Below are 24,945 nucleotides of genomic sequence, written 5' to 3'. Positions count from 1 at the left end.
GCAACCTCCGTGGCCGAGTGGGTATCACACTAGGCTTGCACGCAGGAGGTCTGGGTTCGATTCCCGGCGGGGCCAAGGTTTTTTCGGCTCTGTTCGGGGTGCACTCAGCCTCGTGAGGACAATTAAGTAGCTACTTTAATCGAGTAGCAACCAGTGGCGGCATTACCAGAGGAAGAAGAAAAATTTACAGATAGGTCAGAAATAGTACAGGAGGCTCTTAATAGTAATGCAGTGATATCAACAAAAATTGTGAAGAAGCTCTCAGCTTCACCACAAATAAATCATGATTTAGAGAGATAATACTATGATTAATGTTGTGATTTGTGATAAGAGTCGTATCATAAGACTGATGAGATTTCACTATACAATTTAATATACCTACTTGTAGCATTATGATTATTATGAATCAGTAAACCGCTGTATATTTTTGCATGTTAAGGCCCGTTTCCACTCGGTCGGAAAAAAAAAAAATCGTGTCGTGCCTAGTGGGAGTCCACATTAAAATACATTGCTTATACGACATTTTGTGTCGTTCGGGGGAAAAAATCGTGTCGTGCCTAGTGGGAATCCACATTAAAATACATTGCTTATATGACATTTTGTGTCGTTCGGGGGAAAAAAAATCGTGTCGTGCCTAGTGGGAATCCACATTAAAATACATTGCTTATACGACATTTTGTGTCGTTCGGGGGAAAAAAAATCGTGTCGTGTGTAGTGGGAATCCACGTTAAAATACATTGCTTATACGACATTTTGTGTCGTTCGGGGGAAAAAATCGTGTCGTGCCTAGTGGGAATCCACATTAAAATACATTGCTTATATGACATTTTGTGTCGTTCGGGGGCAGATAATGCTCGTTCTCGGAACGGCTGGCGTTCTCCTATCCTGTCCTCCTCTCTTCGGTTTCGGGACGATAAGACTTGCGTTGTTACAGTTTCCTCTACTTTTTTTAAGGAAAGAAAACCAGCCTAGTTAGCTTGGTTGGTAGTGCGTCTGCCTTGTAAACGCTAGGCCGCGGGTTCGACTCTCGTCCCGGGCGGATTTTATCCTCAACAGATAATGCTCGTTCTCGGAACGGCTGGCGTTCTCCTATCCTGTCCTCCTCTCTTCGGTTTCGGGACGATAAGACTTGCGTTGTTACAGTTTCCTCTACTTTTTTTAAGGAAAGAAAACCAGCCTAGTTAGCTTGGTTGGTAGTGCGTCTGCCTTGTAAACGCTAGGCCGCGGGTTCGACTCTCGTCCCGGGCGGATTTTATCCTCAACAGATAATGCTCGTTCTCGGAACGGCTGGCGTTCTCCTATCCTGTCCTCCTCTCTTCGGTTTCGGGACGATAAGACTTGCGTTGTTACAGTTTCCTCTACTTTTTTTAAGGAAAGAAAACCAGCCTAGTTAGCTTGGTTGGTAGTGCGTCTGCCTTGTAAACGCTAGGCCGCGGGTTCGACTCTCGTCCCGGGCGGATTTTATCCTCAACAGATAATGCTCGTTCTCGGAACGGCTGGCGTTCTCCTATCCTGTCCTCCTCTCTTCGGTTTCGGGACGATAAGACTTGCGTTGTTACAGTTTCCTCTACTTTTTTTAAGGAAAGAAAACCAGCCTAGTTAGCTTGGTTGGTAGTGCGTCTGCCTTGTAAACGCTAGGCCGCGGGTTCGACTCTCGTCCCGGGCGGATTTTATCCTCAACAGATAATGCTCGTTCTCGGAACGGCTGGCGTTCTCCTATCCTGTCCTCCTCTCTTCGGTTTCGGGACGATAAGACTTGCGTTGTTACAGTTTCCTCTACTTTTTTTAAGGAAAGAAAACCAGCCTAGTTAGCTTGGTTGGTAGTGCGTCTGCCTTGTAAACGCTAGGCCGCGGGTTCGACTCTCGTCCCGGGCGGATTTTATCCTCAACAGATAATGCTCGTTCTCGGAACGGCTGGCGTTCTCCTATCCTGTCCTCCTCTCTTCGATTTCGGACGATAAGACCATAGCGGTTACAGTTCCCTCTGTCAAACCTCTTTAAAAAAAGTAATAATAATAATAATAATAAAAAAATCCAAGATATTCCTATTATACATTTGTGATGATTTGTGTGTCAATGGTTCAAGTCAATGAGTCATTCTGTATATTGGGTAATGTAATCATAATCACATAATCAGGTTTATGTAGTCTCTCACGCGTCAACTGTTGGGTAGACTGTGTTAGGTGTTAGTAATGTTAGTATACAACAGTAGTTAGTGCCTATGTTGGGTTTACTAACGTAAGTAATATTTTTTTTATTTATTTTAGTTAGTTATTTATTATTATTATTATTATTATTAAAAAAAAGATAGTTAAGTAGGCAAATTAAAAAGGAAAAAAAAAATAATGAAAATTCCTTAAATGTAGGATACCTACAAAAACCCTATAAAAACCGGGGACAAAAACCTGTAACACTTATGACATTGTTGAAAAAATGTGTTCCTAAATTTTCTTACATTTTGGGCTTCGTTGAGTTTTTCAGGGCCCTTTTTTTCTTGATTAACTATGGTCACTGAATTGCTGAGTGTTTTTACTAAAGATTATGAAAACAGCTAACGTAGGTATTACAAGTATGTCATGCTGGTCTCAGACTAGGTCACACATTAGGTTGCCTAGAGACAAAATTCTCGTTTACCTACATAACATTTTTTTTTTTTTTCCTTTAAAGCGTTTTAACTCTACGGGCAGTAGGTCGTTCACGCTGATATCCCTAGGTTACATTAGGTTGAATAGATTGAGGGTTTTGAAGTATAGGAAAAGAGCATCAACCCCTTCAACATCGTCGGATAGGGAGGGAGGTGAGGGCAAAGAGGAGCGGATGTGGGCATGTGTGAGGCAGACAAGGATGTGTTGGATGGCATAATATTTTTTGTGAGTAGATAGGCGTTAGATTTTTACTTTCCTTATCCTATGGGAAGGAAAGTAATGTAATCTGGTCGAATTTTCGATGGTCAGTTTTTAGTGTCAAAACACGTTTTGAGGTCCCTAGAGCCTAAATCCAAAGTTTCAGCCATTGGTCCGTGTGTCTGTCTGTCTGTAAACAAAAAATCTCGAGAACGGTAAGAGCTAGAGACTTGAAATTTGGTATGTAGCTGTCAAATGTGACAAGGATGCGACATGAAACTTTTGGTTAAGATCGGTGCATTGGTTGGCGGCATTTTACCGCTTTTTGGCGGTTTTCAGCTATATCGACCAAACGGTTTGAGATATTGTAAAAGTTTGGCTATAAGAACAAGAAAACCCAAAATAAGCATCATTTAATAGGATGAGGAAAGTCGTGTGATGTTCACACCAGATTTTTTAGTCGGTACTTTGATTTGTTTTAGTATTTATCTAGAATCCTACCTAGATTATACAGTTTTGTGAGTAAGGTATTAGATTTTTACCTAGATTTATGATTATTAATGATTTTTTTTTACTAGGTACTTAGATTTATGATTTTTTTTAGTACTTTAGTACTAACTTTTTAGTACTAACTAGGTTTTTAGTACTAACTAGGTAGGTACTTAGGTACCTACCTAGTTACCTACCTAATTTATGATTTTTTTTTTCCTAACCTGTGTCAATCGCGTCGGTTTGTATGTTAATTCATTTTTCATCACTTTGTATGCCATTTCCTATCACTTTTTTTTTACATACATGCATACATACAGGGTGGTTCAGATTGTTCGAAAAGACACGGTAGTAGAGCTCTTTTTCTTTTTCAAGTTATAGTGTCTTGTAACTTCGTACCGAAAGCTTTGTTTCCAAAAGGGTTTCGAGTGACGGTGTTTTACTACAAGGCACCCTCTTTTACATCCATGTCTGATCCGAGAACGGAAAATTATGATCCGAAAATTTTCGGTTGAGACTGTGGAGAGTCTTAAGCCCATTATTGAAGTTCGTCAAGCCCGATGTGCTTGATGAAAATTTTGATTGACGGCTGGGCTTGAAGAGAGGCTTGATGGTGTATGCCTCTGCTTGTCAAGCAATCGTCAAAGCTTTGTCAGCATTTGAAGACATTTTAAAAAACACGTGATATGAATTACGAGATCAAAGTTGTTGGTAGGTATACGCACGCCATAAATTTTTGAGAGAACTGATTAAAAGCTTGACAGCCTTGCTTGAACGTCTAGGTGTAAAAATTTTCAAGCACCGCAGGAAAAAGTGAAATGCTTGTCAAGCATGCTTGATCGTCTACAGGGCCCTTTAACCACTCAGTCTTGAAGGTGGGCTAGTACAATTTGTCAAATAAATGATTTCTTTTAAGCACGTCCAATATCAAAGACCTTGTTTTGTTCGATCAATTAAACCAAACATACGTTGCGTTGGTCAATCAGTTATTATTATTTTTAGTTTAATCAGAGGGTTTTGATAGAAGGACCTGTACCTAACAACGGAGGTCTTATCGTGTTGAAATCGAAAAGAAAAGGAGCACAGGATAGGAGAAAGCCAGCCGTTCAGAAAATGAACCTTATGTGTTTAGACTGTTTAGAGTATTAAAACAACTTAATTAAGGAGCACGGCAGCGCTCCGCCCCGCCAAGTCAAGAAAGTTTGCTCGCATAGGACCCAAAAGATCCTTTACTCCAGCAGTACGCTACTACTATTGTTGTGGTCAAATTCTCAAATTATGTTGAGGATAATATTCCATACCTCGGCTTGGATTGAACCCACGCCCTCCTGATTACCAGGTGAGCGTCTTGACCACTACACCACCGAGGCAGAATAGAATATACCCTGTTTATCCTGCTGGGATAGGACTGAAAAGTCCCCTTACCCCCACAGTCTAAACAAGGTCTCGTGTATTTTGCCATATTATTTGGAACACATTTTACAATTGGAGTAAATGAACACCCTGATTAATTAGGAAAAAAAGTTCATACCGGGTGGGAATCGAACCCTCCACCTAGCTCTTACGGGTATCTCTTCCCTTTAGACCTCCTCATGTACGAGCAAATTATTTGCAAAACTCCCCTCTAATTAGATTTCAGCTTCTTTACAACTTCTCAACAAATTAAGATCTTTTTTTCCAACCGCCTATAATTCCTTCATTCCTTGGCGATGCATCGGCAAGCTCAACTGATTTGTTCACTTTAGTTGACGGTTGACGGGTTGGTTGTGCAAGTACGTGTATTGTTATTTTTTTTTATTTATTTATTTATTTTTTTTTTTTTTTTTTTACAGGTATAGGAAAAAAATCGTGTCGTGCCTAGTGGGAATCCACATTAAAATACATTGCTTATATGACATTTTGTGTCGTTCGGGGGAAAAAATCGTGTCGTGCCTAGTGGGAATCCACATTAAAATACATTGCTTATATGACATTTTGTGTCGTTCGGGGGAAAAAATCGTGTCGTGCCTAGTGGGAATCCACATTAAAATACATTGCTTATATGACATTTTGTGTCGTTCGGGGGAAAAAATCGTGTCGTGCCTAGTGGGAATCCACATTAAAATACATTGCTTATATGACATTTTGTGTCGTTCGGGGGAAAAAATCGTGTCGTGCCTAGTGGGAATCCACATTAAAATACATTGCTTATATGACATTTTGTGTCGTTCGGGGGAAAAAATCGTGTCGTGCCTAGTGGGAATCCACATTAAAATACATTGCTTATATGACATTTTGTGTCGTTCGGGGGAAAAAATCGTGTCGTGCCTAGTGGGAATCCACATTAAAATACATTGCTTATATGACATTTTGTGTCGTTCGGGGGAAAAAATCGTGTCGTGCCTAGTGGGAATCCACATTAAAATACATTGCTTATATGACATTTTGTGTCGTTCGGGGGAAAAAATCGTGTCGTGCCTAGTGGGAATCCACATTAAAATACATTGCTTATATGACATTTTGTGTCGTTCGGGGGAAAAAATCGTGTCGTGCCTAGTGGGAATCCACATTAAAATACATTGCTTATATGACATTTTGTGTCGTTCGGGGGAAAAAATCGTGTCGTGCCTAGTGGGAATCCACATTAAAATACATTGCTTATATGACATTTTGTGTCGTTCGGGGGAAAAAATCGTGTCGTGCCTAGTGGGAATCCACGTTAAAATACATTGCTTATACGACATTTTGTGTCGTTCGGGGGAAAAAATCGTGTCGTGCCTAGTGGGAATCCACGTTAAAATACATTGCTTATACGACATTTTGTGTCGTTCGGGGAAAAAAATCGTGTCGTGTGTAGTGGGAACACTTTCATTTAAATCACACTGCCTGTACGGACATTCGGATAAAAATCGGATGAAACTCATCACAAGTGTGAACAGGCCTTTATTTATGTGCTTTATATATATGGGAGGTCAGCTCTATTGAAGCAAAGCACAGACGCACTAGTGAATAACAGATAAGGTTCGTTCTCGGAACGGCTGGCGTTCTCCTATCCTGTCCTCCTCTCTTCGGTTTCGGGACGATAAGACTTGCGTTGTTACAGTTTCCTCTACTTTTTTTAAGGAAAGAAAACCAGCCTAGTTAGCTTGGTTGGTAGTGCGTCTGCCTTGTAAACGCTAGGCCGCGGGTTCGACTCTCGTCCCGGGCGGATTTTATCCTCAACAGATAATGCTCGTTCTCGGAACGGCTGGCGTTCTCCTATCCTGTCCTCCTCTCTTCGATTTCGGACGATAAGACCATAGCGGTCAGTCAGATAGCTATGTTGGTGACTCTCATATTAGTACGGGACAGTCGAGTGTGTTTATAGTAGGAGGTAAGTTATAGTCCAGTCAGAGAGACTTGAAACTGCTCCTTTTTTTTAGATGACATAAAAATACACATAAAAAAATCAAATCAAATTGTAAATTATTTGTAGTAAAGCAGAGCCTTTTCAAAGCTTTTGCTTATATCACACCATTTCTAACTGCCTTTTTTTGCAATCAATTTCCCGCTATCATAAACAGATAAGGATTGTTCTCGGAATGACTGTCTTTCTCTTATCCCATCCTTCTTCTCTCTTCGAATTCTGAACGATCAAGAAGTTACAATTCCCTCTATCGAACTTAGAACTTGAATCTTAGAAGTCAGTATTGACTTGGGAAAAATTTCCCTCTGTCAAACCTCTTTAAAAAAAGTAATAATAATAATAATAATAAAAAAATCCAAGATATTCCTATTATACATTTGTGATGATTTGTGTGTCAATGGTTCAAGTCAATGAGTCATTCTGTATATTGGGTAATGTAATCATAATCACATAATCAGGTTTATGTAGTCTCTCACGCGTCAACTGTTGGGTAGACTGTGTTAGGTGTTAGTAATGTTAGTATACAACAGTAGTTAGTGCCTATGTTGGGTTTACTAACGTAAGTAATATTTTTTTTATTTATTTTAGTTAGTTATTTATTATTATTATTATTATTATTAAAAAAAAGATAGTTAAGTAGGCAAATTAAAAAGGAAAAAAAAAATAATGAAAATTCCTTAAATGTAGGATACCTACAAAAACCCTATAAAAACCGGGGACAAAAACCTGTAACACTTATGACATTGTTGAAAAAATGTGTTCCTAAATTTTCTTACATTTTGGGCTTCGTTGAGTTTTTCAGGGCCCTTTTTTTCTTGATTAACTATGGTCACTGAATTGCTGAGTGTTTTTACTAAAGATTATGAAAACAGCTAACGTAGGTATTACAAGTATGTCATGCTGGTCTCAGACTAGGTCACACATTAGGTTGCCTAGAGACAAAATTCTCGTTTACCTACATAACATTTTTTTTTTTTTTCCTTTAAAGCGTTTTAACTCTACGGGCAGTAGGTCGTTCACGCTGATATCCCTAGGTTACATTAGGTTGAATAGATTGAGGGTTTTGAAGTATAGGAAAAGAGCATCAACCCCTTCAACATCGTCGGATAGGGAGGGAGGTGAGGGCAAAGAGGAGCGGATGTGGGCATGTGTGAGGCAGACAAGGATGTGTTGGATGGCATAATATTTTTTGTGAGTAGATAGGCGTTAGATTTTTACTTTCCTTATCCTATGGGAAGGAAAGTAATGTAATCTCATCCGTGCAAATGCGCAAGACCGGGGCCACATCGCGACCACCCGGCGCGACGCTACACACACATCGTGTAAACGCGGCCGACGATCTCATATCCCAGGCCGTGTTTGACGGGATGTTAGAACGTGTACAGGCAGATCCCAGCCTGACCAAGAAAGTTAATGGGGTGTTTGTGTACGTGATCTTGAAGAACGGAAAGAAAGCGGACACCTGGAGTAAGTAGATGAATTCCTCATAGGTTCCTCTTGGGGAAAAAGAGTAAAAAGATAAGATAGATAAAGTAGAAGAAAGAGAAGAAGGGAGAATAGAAAGAAGAAGAAGAAGGAAGAAGAGAAAAGAAGAAGAAGAATAGAAAAGAAGAAGGAAGAAGAAGAAGAGGAAGAAGAAGAAAAAGAATGAAGAAAAAGAAGAAGAAGAGGAAGGAGAAGAAGAAGAAGAAGAGGAAGAAAGAGAAGAAAAGAAAGAAGAAGAAGAAAAAGAAGAGGAAGAAGAAAGAGGATAAAAGGAAGAAGTAAGAAGAAGAATAAAAGGAAGAAGAAGTAGTACTTTATCAGAGCATTACCAAGTGCCTTTGTTACGAATAATTATTCTCATCTACTCGTATCATCAATCTTTCTACACTAGTAATGCCGTCACTGATGGTCGCTACTTGATTTAAGTAGCTACTTAATTGTCCTCACGAGACTAAGTGCACCTCGAACTCCAAGCACAGAGCCGAAAAAAACTTTGACTTCGCCAGTTATCGAACCCGGGACCTCCGGGTTCCAAGCCCGGTGTGATACCCACTCGGCCACGGAGGTTGCTATCATGCTATCTCATAGTTTCATTGTAGAAATATAGTATGCTATCTCGTAGTTTTATTGTAAAAATATAGTAAAATACTAATGGCATTTGTTATTTTCAGCTGCTGATCTGAAGAAGGGCAAAGTGTATAAAGGAGAGCCTGAGGCAGGAGTGAAGGCTGATACCACTATAACAGTAGAGGATTCTGATCTTGTAGACATAGTGAGTATTTATTTATTTAGAGGTTTGATAGAGGGAACTGTAACTGCTATGGTCTTATCATCCCGAAAGCGAAGAGAGAGGTGGTCAGAATAGGAGAAAGCCAGCCGTTCCGAGAACGAACATTTGCTTTCCTCTCAGAATTCAGTCAAGGTACTCGAGGTGTTTCTTCAACTCTACGAAGACAAACAAACTCTACTAATAACTACTCTCAAAATTGATCAGTTATTCGCTTCGAAAACATCCAAATGGAATTGCTATGAGCTAAACATGGGTGAAATGATGTCAATAAACTGCCAGTGATCATTGCCATTCCACAGAAAGCATCTATTGAGTACTGATACTCCATCTGAAATGGGTCTTATGGGTTACACACACTATTTTTCTTGCTCACCTATTAATTACCTATGTTAATTAAGCCAATAATGAAGTATTGTTTGTTTTAATAGTCCCTACCAAGACTGCCATATTCTCAAGAATGATAATGATATGATGGAAAGGTGTATAATTATCAAGTCCAAGTCTGACTGTAATGAATCTCCAACACACCATGGTGTGGATTGAATGATGGCTTAACACGAAGCAGCATTATCTACGGCTCAAGGAGGGAGTGTGTGAAGCCAACGGCTTTTTTTGATAGAGGTTTAAAGTCACTGTATAAGTGCTAAGGTCGTTAGTTCCCAACGGCTTTGTTTCATGAAGTTGATTGGGTCTGTTTCTGATACATCACTAAAGAAAAACTTTTGACTTTTGTGTACTTTATCTCATACTGCACTCAGTCTGGCAAGGACAAATGAGAAACTGATGAAACTGTCAGTGAACAAGCTGGGTCCGTCCCTCCGGGAATTTTTTAGCCCGTAGTTTATTCGATCATGGTTAAAGAATACCTTTGTACCTACCTAATTTGTTTAATATTCAGTTTATTATCATTCTTTATTTGATTTTTTGATTTTACTTTCATGTAATGATTTTAAATCAAGACTAGAGCCCTTTCTCCCTTTATTTCCAATATATTGTTTAAGTCACCCATCCATTTATTGGCCTTGCTCGACGTAGCTTAACATAGGTGACGCTAACATCGGTCTTAAATGATCGACTGAAGTGTTATCTAAAACTTTCTCTCTTTGAGTTCATAGGTCGTCGCGACAAATTTCGAGATCAGAGCTCATTTGTGTGAGAAAATGTGAAAAAAATCCCCCAAAAACCAGTTTTTTTGGTTTTTTGGCTTTATGGTTTTCTGGACAAAATTTGCACCACCATTTTCGTGATCCTGGTAAAAAGACCTTTAATTTGATATATAGGTCGACCAGGTTTGGATAAGTCCTTCTATGGGAACAGACAGAGTGACAGACAGACAGACAGACCAGACGACACCGAAGCGAATACAATAGTCCGTCCCTTATACCTTTTTATTACTATTGTAATAATAAAGGAAGGACGGACTAAAAATGGCACTTTGTTTGTCCTTGTCCCCCCCTGAAATTCTAATCACCGACACTTTTAACCCCCTCTCTTCTCGTTTCCTAGGTCTAGATAGGGAATTATTGTAACATAGTTAGTAAAGGGCAAGAACCCGTTTGATGTATCAAATAAATAAATAAAAATAAAGTGTTGTTTGATTTCAGGTGAGATTCGCCAAGCCTGTGCTACCAGGCCAAACCCTGCGTACTGATATGTGGCAAGAATCTAACAGAATTCATTTTCAAACCTCAGTGGCTGAGACTAACCAGGTGGTCATTTCTGGTAAGTAACAGCCACCTTGGTGACTAAATGACTGGGTGACCAGAGCCATTTCCAAACCGTCTGAACACGGGAAAAGACGAAGAAAAAGAATGGTGTACCTAATTTAACAAGCAGGGCCCGTCCCTCCGGGAATTTTTTAGCCCGAAATTTATTCGATCGTGATTAGAGAAAAATTTGTTTATATTTTTATTTTTTTTTTTATTATTATTTTCCTACTAGAAGTTTTCAGACATTCAACTCATACACAACTCAAAGTTAAATCCAAAAATGTCACCTGTCTTGGTGTAGTGGCCAAGAACCTTGCCTGGTAAACAGGAGGGTGTGGGTTTAATCCCAGGTATTGACTTTTAGACTCAATGTAATTTGAGAATTCAACCACAATAATATGGTACTAGCTGTTGTGGTAAAGGAACAGTACTATTTCAAGCTACAACAATGGAGAATTGTTACCAAAATCAGCTGTCTCAAATGAGCAGTGACCAGTGTTATTATAGGGTTACTGAATAATTACCGGTACATGTCAAGAAGGCATGACAGTGAAAAATTGGAAAAATCTGTCTATAAGAGGGAAGATACTTGCTTTAGGAGTGTTCCTTATGAAGTTTTAAAAATCACAAAGTCAAAAAAGTCACATATTTTAATGATTACTTAGCACTTAATAAACAAACTTTAAATTTGCCAATATCATGTCTTCTAGACAATTACCTTCCATACCTACTAAAATCTAGGTTTGAAGTAGACAATTATTATTATTATTATTTTTTTTTCCATCTTATGGCTCAAGCCCTGTTAATAAGCACAGCATTACTGACCCGTTAATCTTAACAATCACCCAAACATCACTGACTAGAAACACTAAACTCAATAACATCCGGGGAAAGGATCCTTCCGATTCTTCCGCAGTATGAACTGAATCTTCCGTGACATGTCTTCATCATAAACCGCCTTACACTTCTGATAGTTAATACGCCGTCTCATTTGGTACGGCTTTTCATAGAAACGTGTACGCCGGAAAGTGTCGAAAATCCCATCAGCAGATAGAAGTTTGTTCACTACCTTGGCAGCAGCATCAACATTTCCATCTTTGACTAACCAACACAGACTCAGAAAAATAAAAGAAATCTGCATTCTTTACAGGCTTTTGTGACTACCAATAGTTCCTTAGGTAAATAGGTAAAAAAATTCCTTAGGTAAAAAATACATCTAGAAAAAGAGAACCAGAATGTTGTAAACAGATTCAAGTATCTATATAGGGACAAGGAAGAAGACCTGGGTTGTGATACTGCTCATAGAGGTTTTTTTTTTTTTTTTTTTTTTTGAAGATAGCACAGTTGTGGTGCCCCTGGGTAGTAAGGGCTTTCTGGACAGAAATTAGGGTAAAACACAGGGAAAAATAGGTTCTGAAACAGTAAAATCAACCTCACACTTGGTGACTTGGTCCGTCCGAAAATGAAATTTATTTGAAAATTTGAAAAATTCCGCCATACGATGCCTGTGAAGTTAGCGCTTTTGAACTTGAACCTCAAAAATGTAAACAAATGTGAACATAGCGCTTTGTTCGCAATCTTTCCCCTACTTTAACTGATAACAAGTTTCCCCTCTTTCAAAGATCTGTTCACACGATCGCTGATTCGCACGACCTAGCAAACGGCCATTTTGAAATTCGCTATAACTAAAAAAAGTCTTGTTTGGCGACGCTTTTTGGCGGAAAAAGCGGTCAAGCGTACAGGGGATTTTAGGGCCTTTTGAGCCATGATTCAGGATCACATACCGAAGCTTTTGGCGAGGAGAAACCTTTGTTGCAATTGTTGCTAATTTTTCTGAAGTTACCCCCTTTTTTGTCTAAAAGTACTGGGTTACTAGGACGCGGGTTCTATAAATCTATTCCCGCGCGTTGCGGATTTAATATATATACTGAACGTACCCATGGGTAGGTAATTCGTTCTCGAAACGGCTGGCTTTTTCCTATCCTGTCTTTGTTCTTTGTTGCATTTTTCACACACTGGTTTTTTAGAGGATTTTTTTTTTTTTTTTTTGGAAGATAGCACAGTTGTGGTGCTTCTGGGTAGTAAGGGCTTTCTGGACAGAAATTAGGGTAAAACACAGGGAAAAATAGATTCTGAAACAGTAAAAACAACCTCACACTTGGTTGACTCCGAAAAATTTATTTAAATTTATTTTGAAATTTTGAAAAATTCCGCCATACGGCCATACGATGTCTGTGAAGTTAGCGCTTTTAACTTGAACTTGAACCTCAAAAATGTAAACAAATGTGAACATAGCGCTTTGTTTGCAATCTTTCCCCTACTTTAACTGATAACAAGTTTCCCCTCTTTCAAGGATCTGTTCACACGATTGCTGATTCACACGACCTTGCAAACGGCCATTTTGTAATTCGCTATAGGTAGGTACCTAAAAAAAGTCATGTTTGGCGACGTTTTTTGGCGGAAAAAGCGGTCAAGCGTACAGGGGATTTTAGGGGCCTTTTGAGCCATGATTCAGGGTCACATACCTTTGTTACTAATTTTTCTGAAGTTACCCCCTTTTTTGTCTAAAAGTACTGGGTTACTAGGACGCGGATGCTATAATTCTAGTCCCGCGCGTTGCGGATTAATTCATTCTCGAAACGGCTGGCTTTTTCCTATCCTGTCTTTGTTCTTTTTTCGACTTCGGGACCCTAATATAATTATTATATAGGTAGTTACCTATACAGTTCCTCTATGAAAGATCTTTTTTTTTTCTTTCTTTTTAATACCTACCTATTGCGTCTTGGCGTCTCCACTAAATTTCTGAGACTATTAGTACTTATTAGGTGGTAGGTAAGTGGTATGAGCAAAATCGGAATATTGTTGGAGATGACTGAACTTTCTTGCTAAGTAGATTTGAATAGAATATACCTTGTTTATCCTGCTCGAATGAGACTAAAAAGTCCCTTTACCCCAGCAGTCTAAACAAGGTCTCGTGTATTTTATGGGTTTAGGTAAGTAGGTAGGTACTGAAAGAAAGAAAAACAATCAAGGCATTTACATATGTATGTCGGGACACACATCTCACCGCACCGCACCTGCAAGGTCACACGGACTTTAATTCAGTTTACATTTTGACGGAAAGAAAAAGCTATTGAAAAAGTGTGGAAATTCCCCGGTTTGCAGGTTTGTAACTCTGGGGCTACAAAAAATACTTAGAGGAGAAAACTGAGACTCAATGGTAGGCCCGAGCCCCCTCGGCCCGGCTTAAAATACGGCCCTAACGGCCCTGATGTCGGACATCAAGTGCACCGTGTCCTACCATGACCGTCACCGACAGTCGTCCGTGTCGTCGACTCTGCCAGGTTAAGACGCGGTGAGGTGAGGGGTGAGGTAGTTTTTTTTTACTTTCCTTATCCTATAGGAAGGAAAGTAATGTAAGGTAATTGGCGGTTTTCAGCTATAGCGACAAAACGGTTAGAGATATTATAAAAGCTAGGGTAAAAGAACACTTTTATTTATTTTAGTTAGTTATTTATTATTATTATTATTATTATTAAAAAAAGATAGTTAAGTAGGCAAATTAAAAAGAAAAAAAATGAAAATTCCTTAAATGTAGGATACCTACGCAAAACCCTATCAAAAACCGTGGACAAAAACCTATAACACTTATGACACTGTTGAAAAAATTTGTTCCTAAATTTTCTTACATTTTTGGCTTCGTTGAGTTTTTCGGGGCCGTTTTTTTCTTGATTAACTATGGTCACTGAATCAAAAGAAAAATTAAAAATTTAAAAGACAATTTGAGATTCGACATTCAACTGTGCCCTAAATCACCAAAGTATGGAAAAGTATCTTACAAGTGTAATTAGGGTTGCTTACAAGTGTAATTAGGGTTGCATGCCTTTGTTCCGGGTAAAAATCGGGAAGTCCGTATTTTTTCACCATTTTGCTGGTTTGTACCGTATATGCCGAAAAAAAAGTTGGCAACCCTAAGTGTAATAGCCAATGGAAAAGCAGGAATTTTGAATTTGGACGAATCATATCGAAATATGGAATTGTAAATACTTTTCCATACTTTGGTGATTTAGGGCACTGGTGATAATATTTGGTGAGCTTTCGAGAATACTCAGATTCTCATCATCAGATCAAAAATCGCGAGAGAGATGTTTAGGTACTCTACGAGCGCTGGAGTTGAAGGGAGTGAAGGCTGATACCACTATAACAGTAGAGGATTCTGATCTTGTAGACATAGTGAGTATTTATTTATTTAGAGGTTTGATAGAGGAAACTGTAACTGCTATGGTCTTATCATCCCGAAAGCGAAGAGAGAGGTGGACAGAATAGGAGAAAGCCAGCCGTTCCGAGAACGAAAATTATGCGTTCAAGATAAAATCTGTCCCGGGCGGGAATCGAACCCGCAACCTAGCGCTTACAAGGTAGACGCGCTACTAACCAACCTAACTATAAGCGGGCAGTTTATTGTTTGATCCCGAAATAGTTTCTCTTTAAATCAAACATTAAAACTACTTTTTTTTTCAATCTTCACTTCTTTTTTCATTTCCTCAGTGTTATTCACTTAAATGTTGCTCTCTGTTTCAGGCTCTGCTCTTTAAATCAAACATTAAAACTACTTTTTTTTTTCAATCTTCACTTCTTTTTTCATTTCCTCTGTGTTATTCACTTAAATGTTGTTCTCTGTTTCAGGCTCTGGGTAAACTCAATGCTCAATCTAATCTGTCCCGGGCGGGAATCGAACCCGCAACCTAGCGCTTACAAGGTAGACGCGCTACTAACCAACCTAACTATAAGCGGGCAGTTTGATCCCGAACTAGTAACATCACTCTAGTTTTCTCTTTAAATCAAACATTAAAACTACTTTTTTTTTCAATCTTCACTTCTTTTTTCATTTCCTCTGTGTTAATCACTTAAATGTTCTTCTCTGTTTCAGGCTCTGGGCAAACTCAATGCTCAATCAGCTTTCATGAAGGGTAAACTCAAAATCAAAGGCAACATCATGCTCACACAGAAACTGAAACTACTCATGGCCCAGGAATCTAAACTGTAAACTCATCGGAAGAATATAAATCTACTCTTTTATCTCAATCTCATATCTTATCAGATAGGAATTTTAACCTGGTGATAGAGAACGCCTAAGGCGTTAACTTCGCCTAGTGGATACCAACTGAAACTACTCATGGCCCAGGAATCTAAACTGTAAACTCATCGGAAGAATATAAATCTACTCTTTTATCTCAATCTCATATCTTACCAGATAGGAATTTTAACCTGGTGGTACAGAACGCCTAAGGCGTAAACCTCGCCTAGTGGATACCTTTCCACTCAAGAGTCCATTATTATTATTATTACAATGGTACAGAGGACAGTCGAACTTAAACAAGCAGGAATGCAACGGACGGGATTAAAGGTTCCGGCTTGCTTAGAGAGGTTCCGAATTTTAATTCTTTTTTCCGGTTTATCAAGGTTTGACTGTACACAAATATGTGAAAGTACGTGCCTATGTTGGTGATTTGGTATAATTATTAGGTACTTAGGTGTGACAGTGGATACCTTCCACTCAAGAGTCCATTATTATTATTACAATGGTACAGAGGACAGTCGAACTTAAACAAGCAGGAATGCAACGGACGGGCAACATTTTCCTGCTTATTAAAGGTTCCGGCTTGCTTAGAGAGGTTTCGATTTTTAATTCTTTTTCCCAGTTTATCAAGGTTTGACTGTACATAAATATGTGAAAGTACGTACCTACGTTGGTGCTTGGTATACTTAATTATTAGGTATGTGTGACGGAACAGATTCTAAAGGATCCGAGGACAAAATCGTTCTGGATTTAGCAATTCGATTTTTTTTACTTTTTAGGTGTTGATTTTATTGGAAAATATCTTTGAATCACATTGCTGAAGAAACTAGATTTTGGTACCTAGAAACTTCACTGATCAATTTTTATAGAGTACCTCCTACATAAGTTGTATGAACGAGAGAATATGTAATGTACCAACAGAAAATTCATTTGGTGCTTCTAATGTGTACTATGTTTTATGTAATTTCTTCTTCTTACTTTCTTTTACAATGTAGTTTAGCTAATTTCTAGGTGGTGTGCCTAGAAACTTCACTGATCAATTTCTATAGAGTACCTCCTACATAAGTTGTATGAACGAGAGAATATGTAATGTACCAACAGAAAATTCATTTGGTGCTTTTAATATGTACTATGTTTTATGTAATTTCTTCTTCTTACTTTCTTTTGCAACGTAGTTTAGCTAATTTCTAGGTGGTGTATTGATCAGACAGACAATATTAGGGAATGTAAGAGCAATAATATTAAGTAGTGTACTCTTTATCTTATGATAGGTAATTGATATTATTTTGGTGTTGGTTTGTTTTAATATCAGACAGACAATATTATTATTAGGGAATGTTTTAGAACTTTAATTTGACCAACAATAATATTAGGTGTACACTTTTTATGATAGGTAATTAGGTAGTATAAGTAATTAATATTGGGGCCGGTTTGTTTATAGATTTAAGTATGTTGTTATTCCATTTGATATTTTATAATTTTCCAATATTCATTCCCATGTATTTCTTAGATGTATTTTGTTTCGGTGAATTTGAGTCTCGTATAATGAATTTGATTGTTTGATGAAAATTAAATGCTCTCTTTGTTATATTTGACATTTTTTTGTCTGAGGGTTTCCTCTGGCATTTTTTAGATTGGTAGAAGTAGGTAGCTCACAAACAAATGAGATAGTCTTTTTTTTTTGTAAATAATTTCTAATGGTGAAAGTGGGATGGACGTAAGGATTAATGCAATAAATACAAAAGATCAATTCTAAAAACAATTTTAGAATAATTAAAATAAAAACTATTTTATATTCAATAAAACAAATTGTACTCTTTATTTTTAGGTGTACACTTTTTATGATAGGTAATTAGGTAGTATAAGTAATTAATATTGGGGCCGGTTTGTTTATAGATTTAAGTATGTTGTTGTTCCATTTGATATTTTATAATTTTCCAATATTCATTCCCATGTATTTCTAAGATGTATTTTGTTTCGGTGAATTTGAGTCTCGTATAATGAATTTGATTGTTTGATGAAAATTAAATGCTCTCTTAGTTATATTTGACAATTTTTTGTCTGAGGGTTTCCTCGGACATTTTTTAGATTGGTAGAAGTAGGTAGCTCACAGACAAATGAGATGTTCTTCTTTTTTGTAAATAATTTCTAATGGTGAAAGTGGGATGAACGTAAGGATTATTGCAATAAATACAAAAGCTCAATTCTAAAAACAATTCTAGAATAATTAAAATAAAAACTATTTTATATTCAATAAAATAAGTTGTACTCTTTATTTTTCATATTTTCATACTAGAGTTTTCAGACAACCAAACCTTACACAACTAAAGTCTACTGTCTTGGTGGTGTAGTGGTAAAATGCTTGCGTGATAAACAGAAGGGCATGAGTTTAAAAGTTCAATCAGGGTATTGACATTTATCCTTAATATACTTAATTTGACTCTTTGACCACAATAATGGGTACTTGTGCAGAAGTCACGTCCGTGGAATATTGCTACCAAAGGAACTGCCAACACGAGCAATGACCAGTGTTACTATAGGGTTAGCTTAAATCTCTTTATTTTTCATATTTTCATACTAGAGTTTTCAGACGACCAAACCATGCACAACTAAAGTCTACTGTCTTGGTGGTGTAGTGGTCAAATGCTTGCCTGATAAACAGAAGGGCATGGGTTTAAAAGTTAAATCAGGGTATTGACTTTTATCTTTAATATACTTAATTTGACTCTTTGACCACAATAATGGGTACTCGTGCAAAAGTCATGTCCGTGGAATATTGCTACCAAAGGAACTGGCAACACGAGCAGTGACCAGTGTTATTATGGGGTTAGCTTAAATGCAAGAAGGAGTTTTCACAATTAGAGCAGTGATTAGTGTTATTATAGAGTTAGGTTAAATATAAAAAGGAGCTTTTCTTTTCCATTTTCACAATTAGAGCAGTGATTAGTGTTATTATAGGGTTAGGTTAGATACAAAAAGGAGCTTTTCTTTTCCACGGACGTGACTTCTGCATAGTTACCCAATAATGGTCCATAGTAGCCTATAGTGCTGTAGTAAAGTTACAGTACCCAATAGTTCAAAAGCCACATCAGTGAAAAATTGCTGTCACAAATGACCAGTGTTAATACAGGGTTAGGTTAAACACAAAAAAGGAGCTTTCACAAATGAGTAGTGACCAGTGATATTATAGGGTTAGGTTTAAACATAAGGAGCTCTGATATTCATTGTTGTGGCTTCTGAATTTTCATTGTTGTGGTATAGGTAGTTTTTACATCAAGTCCAAAGCCAAGGTTGATCTATAACACAAATCAGTGTCAATTACCTAATTATCACTGACTAGGAACAACAAACTCAATAACACCCCGGGAACGGATCCTTTCGATTCTTCCTAAGTATGAACTGAATCTTCCGTGACATGTCCTCATCATAAACCGCCTTACACTTCTGATAGTTAATACGCCGTCTCATTTGGTACGGCTTTTCATAGAACCGTGTACGCCGGAAAGTGTCGAAAATCCCATCAGCAGATAGAAGTTTGTTCACTACTTTGGCAGCAGCATCAACATTTCCATCTTTGACTAACACTGTCCGAGCTATGAATTTGGCGTGTTGCATTTTTTTGGGTTCAAAAAAAAAAAAAAAAAAAAAAAAAAAAACAAAAAATAAATAAAATAAAACAAGCAGTAATGAAGTGTTTGTTAACCGTGGTGATCTTTTGTAACTTCTGTTTTCGGTGTTAATCAATCAATATTAGTTGGGAGATTTTTTCTCTTTTTTAATTGCAGACCAAATATTTGGGGAAATTTTTGAATTCTGTGAGCGTCATGGGAGAACTTTGTGTGTGTGTGTGTTTTTTTTTTCTATCTACCTTGTCAAATGTCTCTTTCAAGGTCATTAGGAGATCTGGGAATCATTCAATAGCGTCAGGGGCACAGGGCCGAGCTCATAATTTGTGACCGGTACCGATTTGTGACAATTCCACAGGGCCTCCAGGGCAGATTGCTTATTTCTGACCCTCAGGAAACGTAATTTAAAGAGCCTGGTGGAGAGGAATCTTTTGGAACTTATTTTCACGATGTTTTGACTTCAATTTTATTCCACGAGCAAAACGAACTCCCTCAGACCATATCATTTTGTCGTGTGATTTTTAACAAAACTCAGCTGGGATTGAACCCACACCCTCCTGTTTACCAGGCGAGCGTCTTGACCACTACACCACCGAGGCAGGTAATAAGCCAAATCAGAAAAAAACTTTCAAGAGCCTAAGTACCTAGTCAGACAGAAACATTAGGAGCTTTACAAACGTCCCTGTTTTACCCTAGTATACCTTGAAAATTTACCTGTAAAACTTAAAACCAACCTTAGCCTTGTCTTTATTCTTCGACGGAAAAAAGCGGCTCTTTTGAGTTTCCCCCAAGCCTCAAGAGACTTTCTAAAACAAAAGATTCCTCGAGACTTTGAGCTCTTACAAGGTTCTTTTTAGAACAATACGTGTCCACTAAAAAGGTTCTATAGACCATAAAAAGTCATAAAGTAATTAAGAATTTGGAAAGTAACAAATCACGGAAAGAAAAGGTCTTTGAGATAGTGGTGATGATTGTTTTCGGATTCATTAGATTGTGTTTTCAAGACCTTTGCGGAAAACTTGAAAAAGATGTACTAATACCTTTACAATGTTAGGAACTAATGTGTAGGTACACAATCTTGGATTTTTTTCAGTAATTACCGAAGGTAATTACTATTTAGGTACCTGAATTTTATTGGGGTTCCTAAGATTGGATATCAATAAGTCTAAGTGAAAATAAGGAAAGTAGACGGACAATAGAAAATAGTTGAGATCCTGTTCACAGTTTCATACTACCGCAAAAACGGTGTGAGTTTCTAGTCACAAAGGTAAGTCTATATTATGTAAGTATAATGCACCTCGAGATATGTTCACCAAAATATGGATTGGAAAATGGCAATGTAGAATTTTGAATTTGGACGGATTGGACCAAAATATGGCATTGTGAAGTTTTAGAAAGAAGTTGCTCTTCATTGATTCATAATTCACTCTACCATAGCAGCTTTTAGCGAAATATAAGGTGTGGTTGAAATAATAAATTTTGAACCTTTTATTACCTAAATCCATCTCAACCACTCTGTATTTCACAATGTTTAAAACAAAAGACTTCCAACACCAAAAATACCAGGTAATGATTTGGCATTTTTTTTCCTCCTTCGCTCTCCTTTCTCCTCTATTAACTAAAACACCTTCAATTATGACACGGCTCATGGAGAATTTCAAAAAACAAACAAAAGATTCTGTGTTTTCGCGGTGCCTTTGAGGGATTTTTTGAAATTAGTTTCCTATTGTCTCAAATCAAACTTGATGATGTTCAATAATTCGATGGGATCCTTTCTTTTCAAACGTTAGGTGAGTTGCTCTAATTTTTCCTTGTTCGTCCCGACATAGTCTCCTAATAGAATAGAATAGGTAGAATCATTTATTTTGTAATGGAACATTATTTGTTTATATTGCCAGTCTAATGGTGTCTATTACATCTTGGGTATCTAGTCTATACATATTGGGTATCCGTCTGTTGGTTTTGTCTGCAGTCTGTTCATTATTTGTGCATTAGGTTGTTCAGTTTCCATGATTTTTACCAAGTCATGAAATATGTCGACGGTGCTGATGAGTTCCCCATTCGGATGATTTTGGTCGCGCCATGTTTTGTTTTTATAATTACCGATTTTATTTTGTTATTATCGTTGTTGTAGTTGTTGTTGTTGTTGTTGTCGTTGTTGTTTTTCGGATTTCAAAGTATTTTTATTTGTCTTCCCTTACTTTTAATTTGGTAGGTACCTTCTTACGTTCCATGTTGATTACTTTGGCATATTCCATTCTCTCTGGGATAACTCTGGTAGTCAATGTATGATCGCTTTTTAGCCACATTCAAGATACTTCGGTCATAATTATGTTGGTGCAATATCTCTTCTTTTGAAGCTCTACTAAAGCCCTACTAAAAGCATAGTTTCAAACTATCTAGGACAGAAGACAGAACAGTTGTGGTAGTATTGGTTCATCAATAATGTCATCATAATCGTCCAACATCAAGATAACTTTGGACTACGGTTCCCTAATAATAATACAAAATAAGATGTCGACAACCAATTAATAAAGAAAAGAAATCAATAACGAACAAATAAAAAATCAACATATTTCCAGCTTTATCCGAAGGAGAGATCTTTTGAAATAGACCAAGGTGAAAAAAAAAAAAAAAAAAAAAAAAAAAAAAAAAAAAACTTGGAAAAGTCAGGCGAGTGAGATGGTTAACATTATTAGCAAAATGTGTTAATCTAATCAGAGGAAGCATTATACTAATGCTCCCGTCATCTACAAGTCCAACTTTTAACCGAAATGATAACGAATTAATTAATTATTTATTAAAAGTGAATTTTCATTCTTATTCTCTCTCTTTCTTCTTCTTCTTCTTCTTCTTCTTCTTCTTCTTCTTCTTCTTCTTCTTCTTCTTCTTCTTCTTCTTCCTTTAGTTTAGTTTTGTCGTGGAGAAAATTAAGCAGAAGAAGAGTGAAGGAAGAAAGAAATGGAGAGGCGTTTATTCGTCTATTTTATTTTGACTTTTAAGATGAGATTTGGCCACTAAATTTTGGTGCAATTTTCCTAAAATATGGCTTTTTTAAAAATTATGTTCGTCCATTACGTCTCTTTTGATTTGCTTCCCTTTGTTGTGCCACGAATATTGTTGTAGTTGTAATGACAAAATCTCCAATTAATTCGGTTTTTTTCTTCTTTCTTCTGCACTAACCAATAAAGTTCCAAACCTGTTAGTCATAAGAATTCTGGTAAAATCAATCCAGTCAATTCATTCCTATTAAAAATAGCTTCTTTTTTTCTGGTCTTATAAACACAGTTGGGTCTCATTACATCGATATGTGTAGTTTTAGCTCATTAAAAAACTAATCGGACATTTGAGTGAATAAATCGAGACAGATCTCGGATTAGATCGCGTACGAATAGACATGGATTTAAGTCTTTGTCAGGAAAGTCAAATAGATTCAACAAGAACTTTGATGTTAATATGTAAATTTAATTCAGAGTATTGGAAATAAAGCGATTGCTACTATAATGAAGCTCAAGGAATATGTTGAAGAAATGGAATGTGATTAAAAATTATTGAGTAACCATTTCTAAATAAATAAATTAGCTGAGTAACTAATTAGTTAATGTATTTTTAGGGTAAAACAGAAAGGACAGAAAAGAGACACTATTCTTGTTGAAAAATATTTTTAGTGAATGTATTTTTGGTTCTTATGTAATAAGGGAAATATAATTTAATCAATGATAAATAAGTAATAGGTTAGGTACCTACTTATCAAATTAACAAAAATACCTAAATAGACTGGCAAGGGATCATTGGACCGATTAGATAATTATTAATTCATTACCTACCCATGTGGTTATTGGTAAAACCAAAATGAGGCTAAATGTATCTCCGATTTTAACACCTATCCAAAAACAACTGATGCCCAAATCTCACTCATCACCTTAAATTTGGAAAGCTCACTGACTACCCAAATGAAAATTTCGAAGGTTCTTATAGGCTGTGTCTATACATATAGTCGACGGCCGTCTTTCAAAAAGTTAAAGCTAGAGAATAGTCTGATAGAAGTAATTAACAAGTTGAAAACTGTCTTACCTGGTGATCCGCTTAGTCCGGAGTGAAAGTTATTGAATAGACTATGATGACTGGAAGAGAAATGACCCGGATGATTCCAAGGACTGGATAGTCCCGCTGCTGCTAATGCACTATAAGGTATTGGTCTAATAGGTGTTGCACCGCCCGCCCCAGCGGCCTGCATAAACCTCGCCACCATGAGATTGTTGGCCGACTGTTGGATGAGGAGAGAGTTGAGGTTGGGTGGATGAGAGGGCGGCGGTGACCGGCTGGTGTTTGAATTCTGACTAAGTGGCCGGTCCGAGTGGGGAGATCGCGGGATTTGAGAACAATCTTCTACATCAATACTAACATCATCATCTACATCACTTTGATCATCATACTCCTCATCATCCAGGCTAGATCTCCTGTGCGGAGACATAGGTTTGGGTGAACTATTGGAATATCTTCTCCTACTGGTTGGGGATACTGATCGGGATCTGTCCCCGGGGATGGTTCTACTGTAATCCCTATCCGGCGAACTCGCACTGTCATGTCGATGTTCAGTCCTTGTGTTATTAGAAAGTAAACTGGCGACACTAAAGTTAGAAAGGTTATTTTTCGTGTTTAAACAAATGTTGTTGTTTTCGTTGGTACTTTCCCGATGTTCCTTATCCTTCATGATGAGATTCTTACCCATCTTGTTTTCGTCTTCAACTTGGGCAGTCATTGTGTCCATGTTATTGTTAATTTTGTGCTTGTGAGTCGCTCCGTTGTTGATAATGGAGTTAATATTTAATATCGTCATACTATTGGAGTTATTGTTAATTTTTAACATTAACAACTTTTATTTGCAAGAATGGGGATTTACAAGTTAAGGACCGAATATTAGTTTAACCTGTCTGTGAGCTCATTAGAGCGGTTGGAATAAAAATTTCAATTTAGAAAACTTTAGTATACCGATGAAAATAATTATTGAAAATTATAAACTATGTCATTGTTTGAAAACTCCACTAAAATTTGTTTAAAAATAGAAAAAATCAATTTTATTATAAACACACTTTTTTCATTTTATTATATTATCATTTCACTCGAGGAAAAATATAACTCTTAATTTAAGAAATATTTAATAGGACAAATTTAAAAATTAAATTAGGTCACTCAGAAAAAAATTAAAACATTCTAAATTTTCATAAAAATAGGAGTTAATAAAAACCGCACTGTCCACAAAATTATTAAAATCAATTTTATATTTTAAAAATTAAAATATTGAATAAATTTAGAGAAAAATAAAACAGTGAAATTTTCGTATCCAATAAATTGATCAATGTTACACCGAACAGATGTTAATATAAACTGAATAACAGAATAACATATTAGAAAAAAAAAGTCCCCAACGCTGAACACAACACTTGAAAAATAGTATTAATTTTGAAGAAAAAAAAAAAAAAATATTTAGAAATGGGAAAAGAATGGAAAAAAATTAATATAATATGTATTTTAACA

At 37.0% G+C, this 24,945-nt stretch overlaps 3 protein-coding genes and 1 long non-coding RNA gene across 4 annotated transcripts in view; 2 read left to right on the top strand and 2 right to left on the bottom strand.

Annotated features, from left to right (window-relative positions):
* The window catches only part of LOC103506752 (peroxisomal multifunctional enzyme A), a 35,477-nt gene extending 18,746 nt beyond the window's left edge, over positions 1–16,731 (top strand). The window contains exons 12-15 of the mRNA XM_026821729.1: positions 7,956–8,184; positions 8,874–8,974; positions 15,632–15,852; positions 16,242–16,731. Of these exons, the coding sequence (XP_026677530.1) occupies positions 7,956–8,184; positions 8,874–8,974; positions 15,632–15,748 (447 nt within the window). The 3' untranslated portion in view covers positions 15,749–15,852; positions 16,242–16,731. The remainder of the gene's footprint in view (positions 1–7,955; positions 8,185–8,873; positions 8,975–15,631; positions 15,853–16,241) is intronic.
* Positions 16,732–16,835: 104 nt separating this feature from the next.
* Positions 16,836–18,043, top strand: LOC113466388. Its single transcript, XR_003390792.1, has 2 exons — positions 16,836–17,154; positions 17,610–18,043. It is a non-coding gene; the product is annotated as an uncharacterized LOC113466388 (long non-coding RNA).
* Positions 18,044–18,759: 716 nt separating this feature from the next.
* Positions 18,760–19,396, bottom strand: LOC103506745 (28S ribosomal protein S21, mitochondrial). Its single transcript, XM_008471145.3, has one exon. The coding sequence runs from the start codon at positions 19,394–19,396 to the stop codon at positions 19,133–19,135; it is 264 nt and encodes an 87-aa protein (XP_008469367.1). The 3' UTR covers positions 18,760–19,132.
* Positions 19,397–21,783: 2,387 nt separating this feature from the next.
* LOC113466382 (GATA zinc finger domain-containing protein 24-like) lies at positions 21,784–24,553 on the bottom strand. Its single transcript, XM_026821727.1, has 2 exons — positions 23,482–24,553; positions 21,784–21,806 (listed from the first exon to the last, which is right to left on the bottom strand). The coding sequence occupies exons 1-2, from the start codon at positions 24,275–24,277 to the stop codon at positions 21,784–21,786; spliced, it is 819 nt and encodes a 272-aa protein (XP_026677528.1). The 5' UTR covers positions 24,278–24,553.
* Positions 24,554–24,945: the final 392 nt, after the last annotated feature.

The sequence above is a fragment of the Diaphorina citri genome, unplaced genomic scaffold (genome assembly GCF_000475195.1).
Source record: "Diaphorina citri unplaced genomic scaffold, Diaci psyllid genome assembly version 1.1 scaffold259, whole genome shotgun sequence".
Lineage (NCBI taxonomy): Eukaryota > Metazoa > Arthropoda > Insecta > Hemiptera > Psyllidae > Diaphorina > Diaphorina citri.
Note: the sequence above shows the minus strand (reverse complement) of the source record. Positions and strands in the feature narration are given on the sequence as shown.

What these genes read in the sequence shown, in the direction of transcription:
- LOC103506745 (XM_008471145.3), bottom strand. Translation starts at nt 19,396, where the DNA reads ATGCAACACGCCAAATTCATAGCTCGGACAGTGTTAGTCAAAGATGGA.
- LOC113466382 (XM_026821727.1), bottom strand. Translation starts at nt 24,277, where the DNA reads ATGTTAAAAATTAACAATAACTCCAATAGTATGACGATATTAAATATT. An exon ending in CGGACTAAGCGGATCACCAG is followed by an intron (nt 21,807 to 23,481) that starts GTAAGACAGTTT and finishes CTTCTGTCCTAG; the next exon opens with ATAGTTTGAAACTATGCTTT.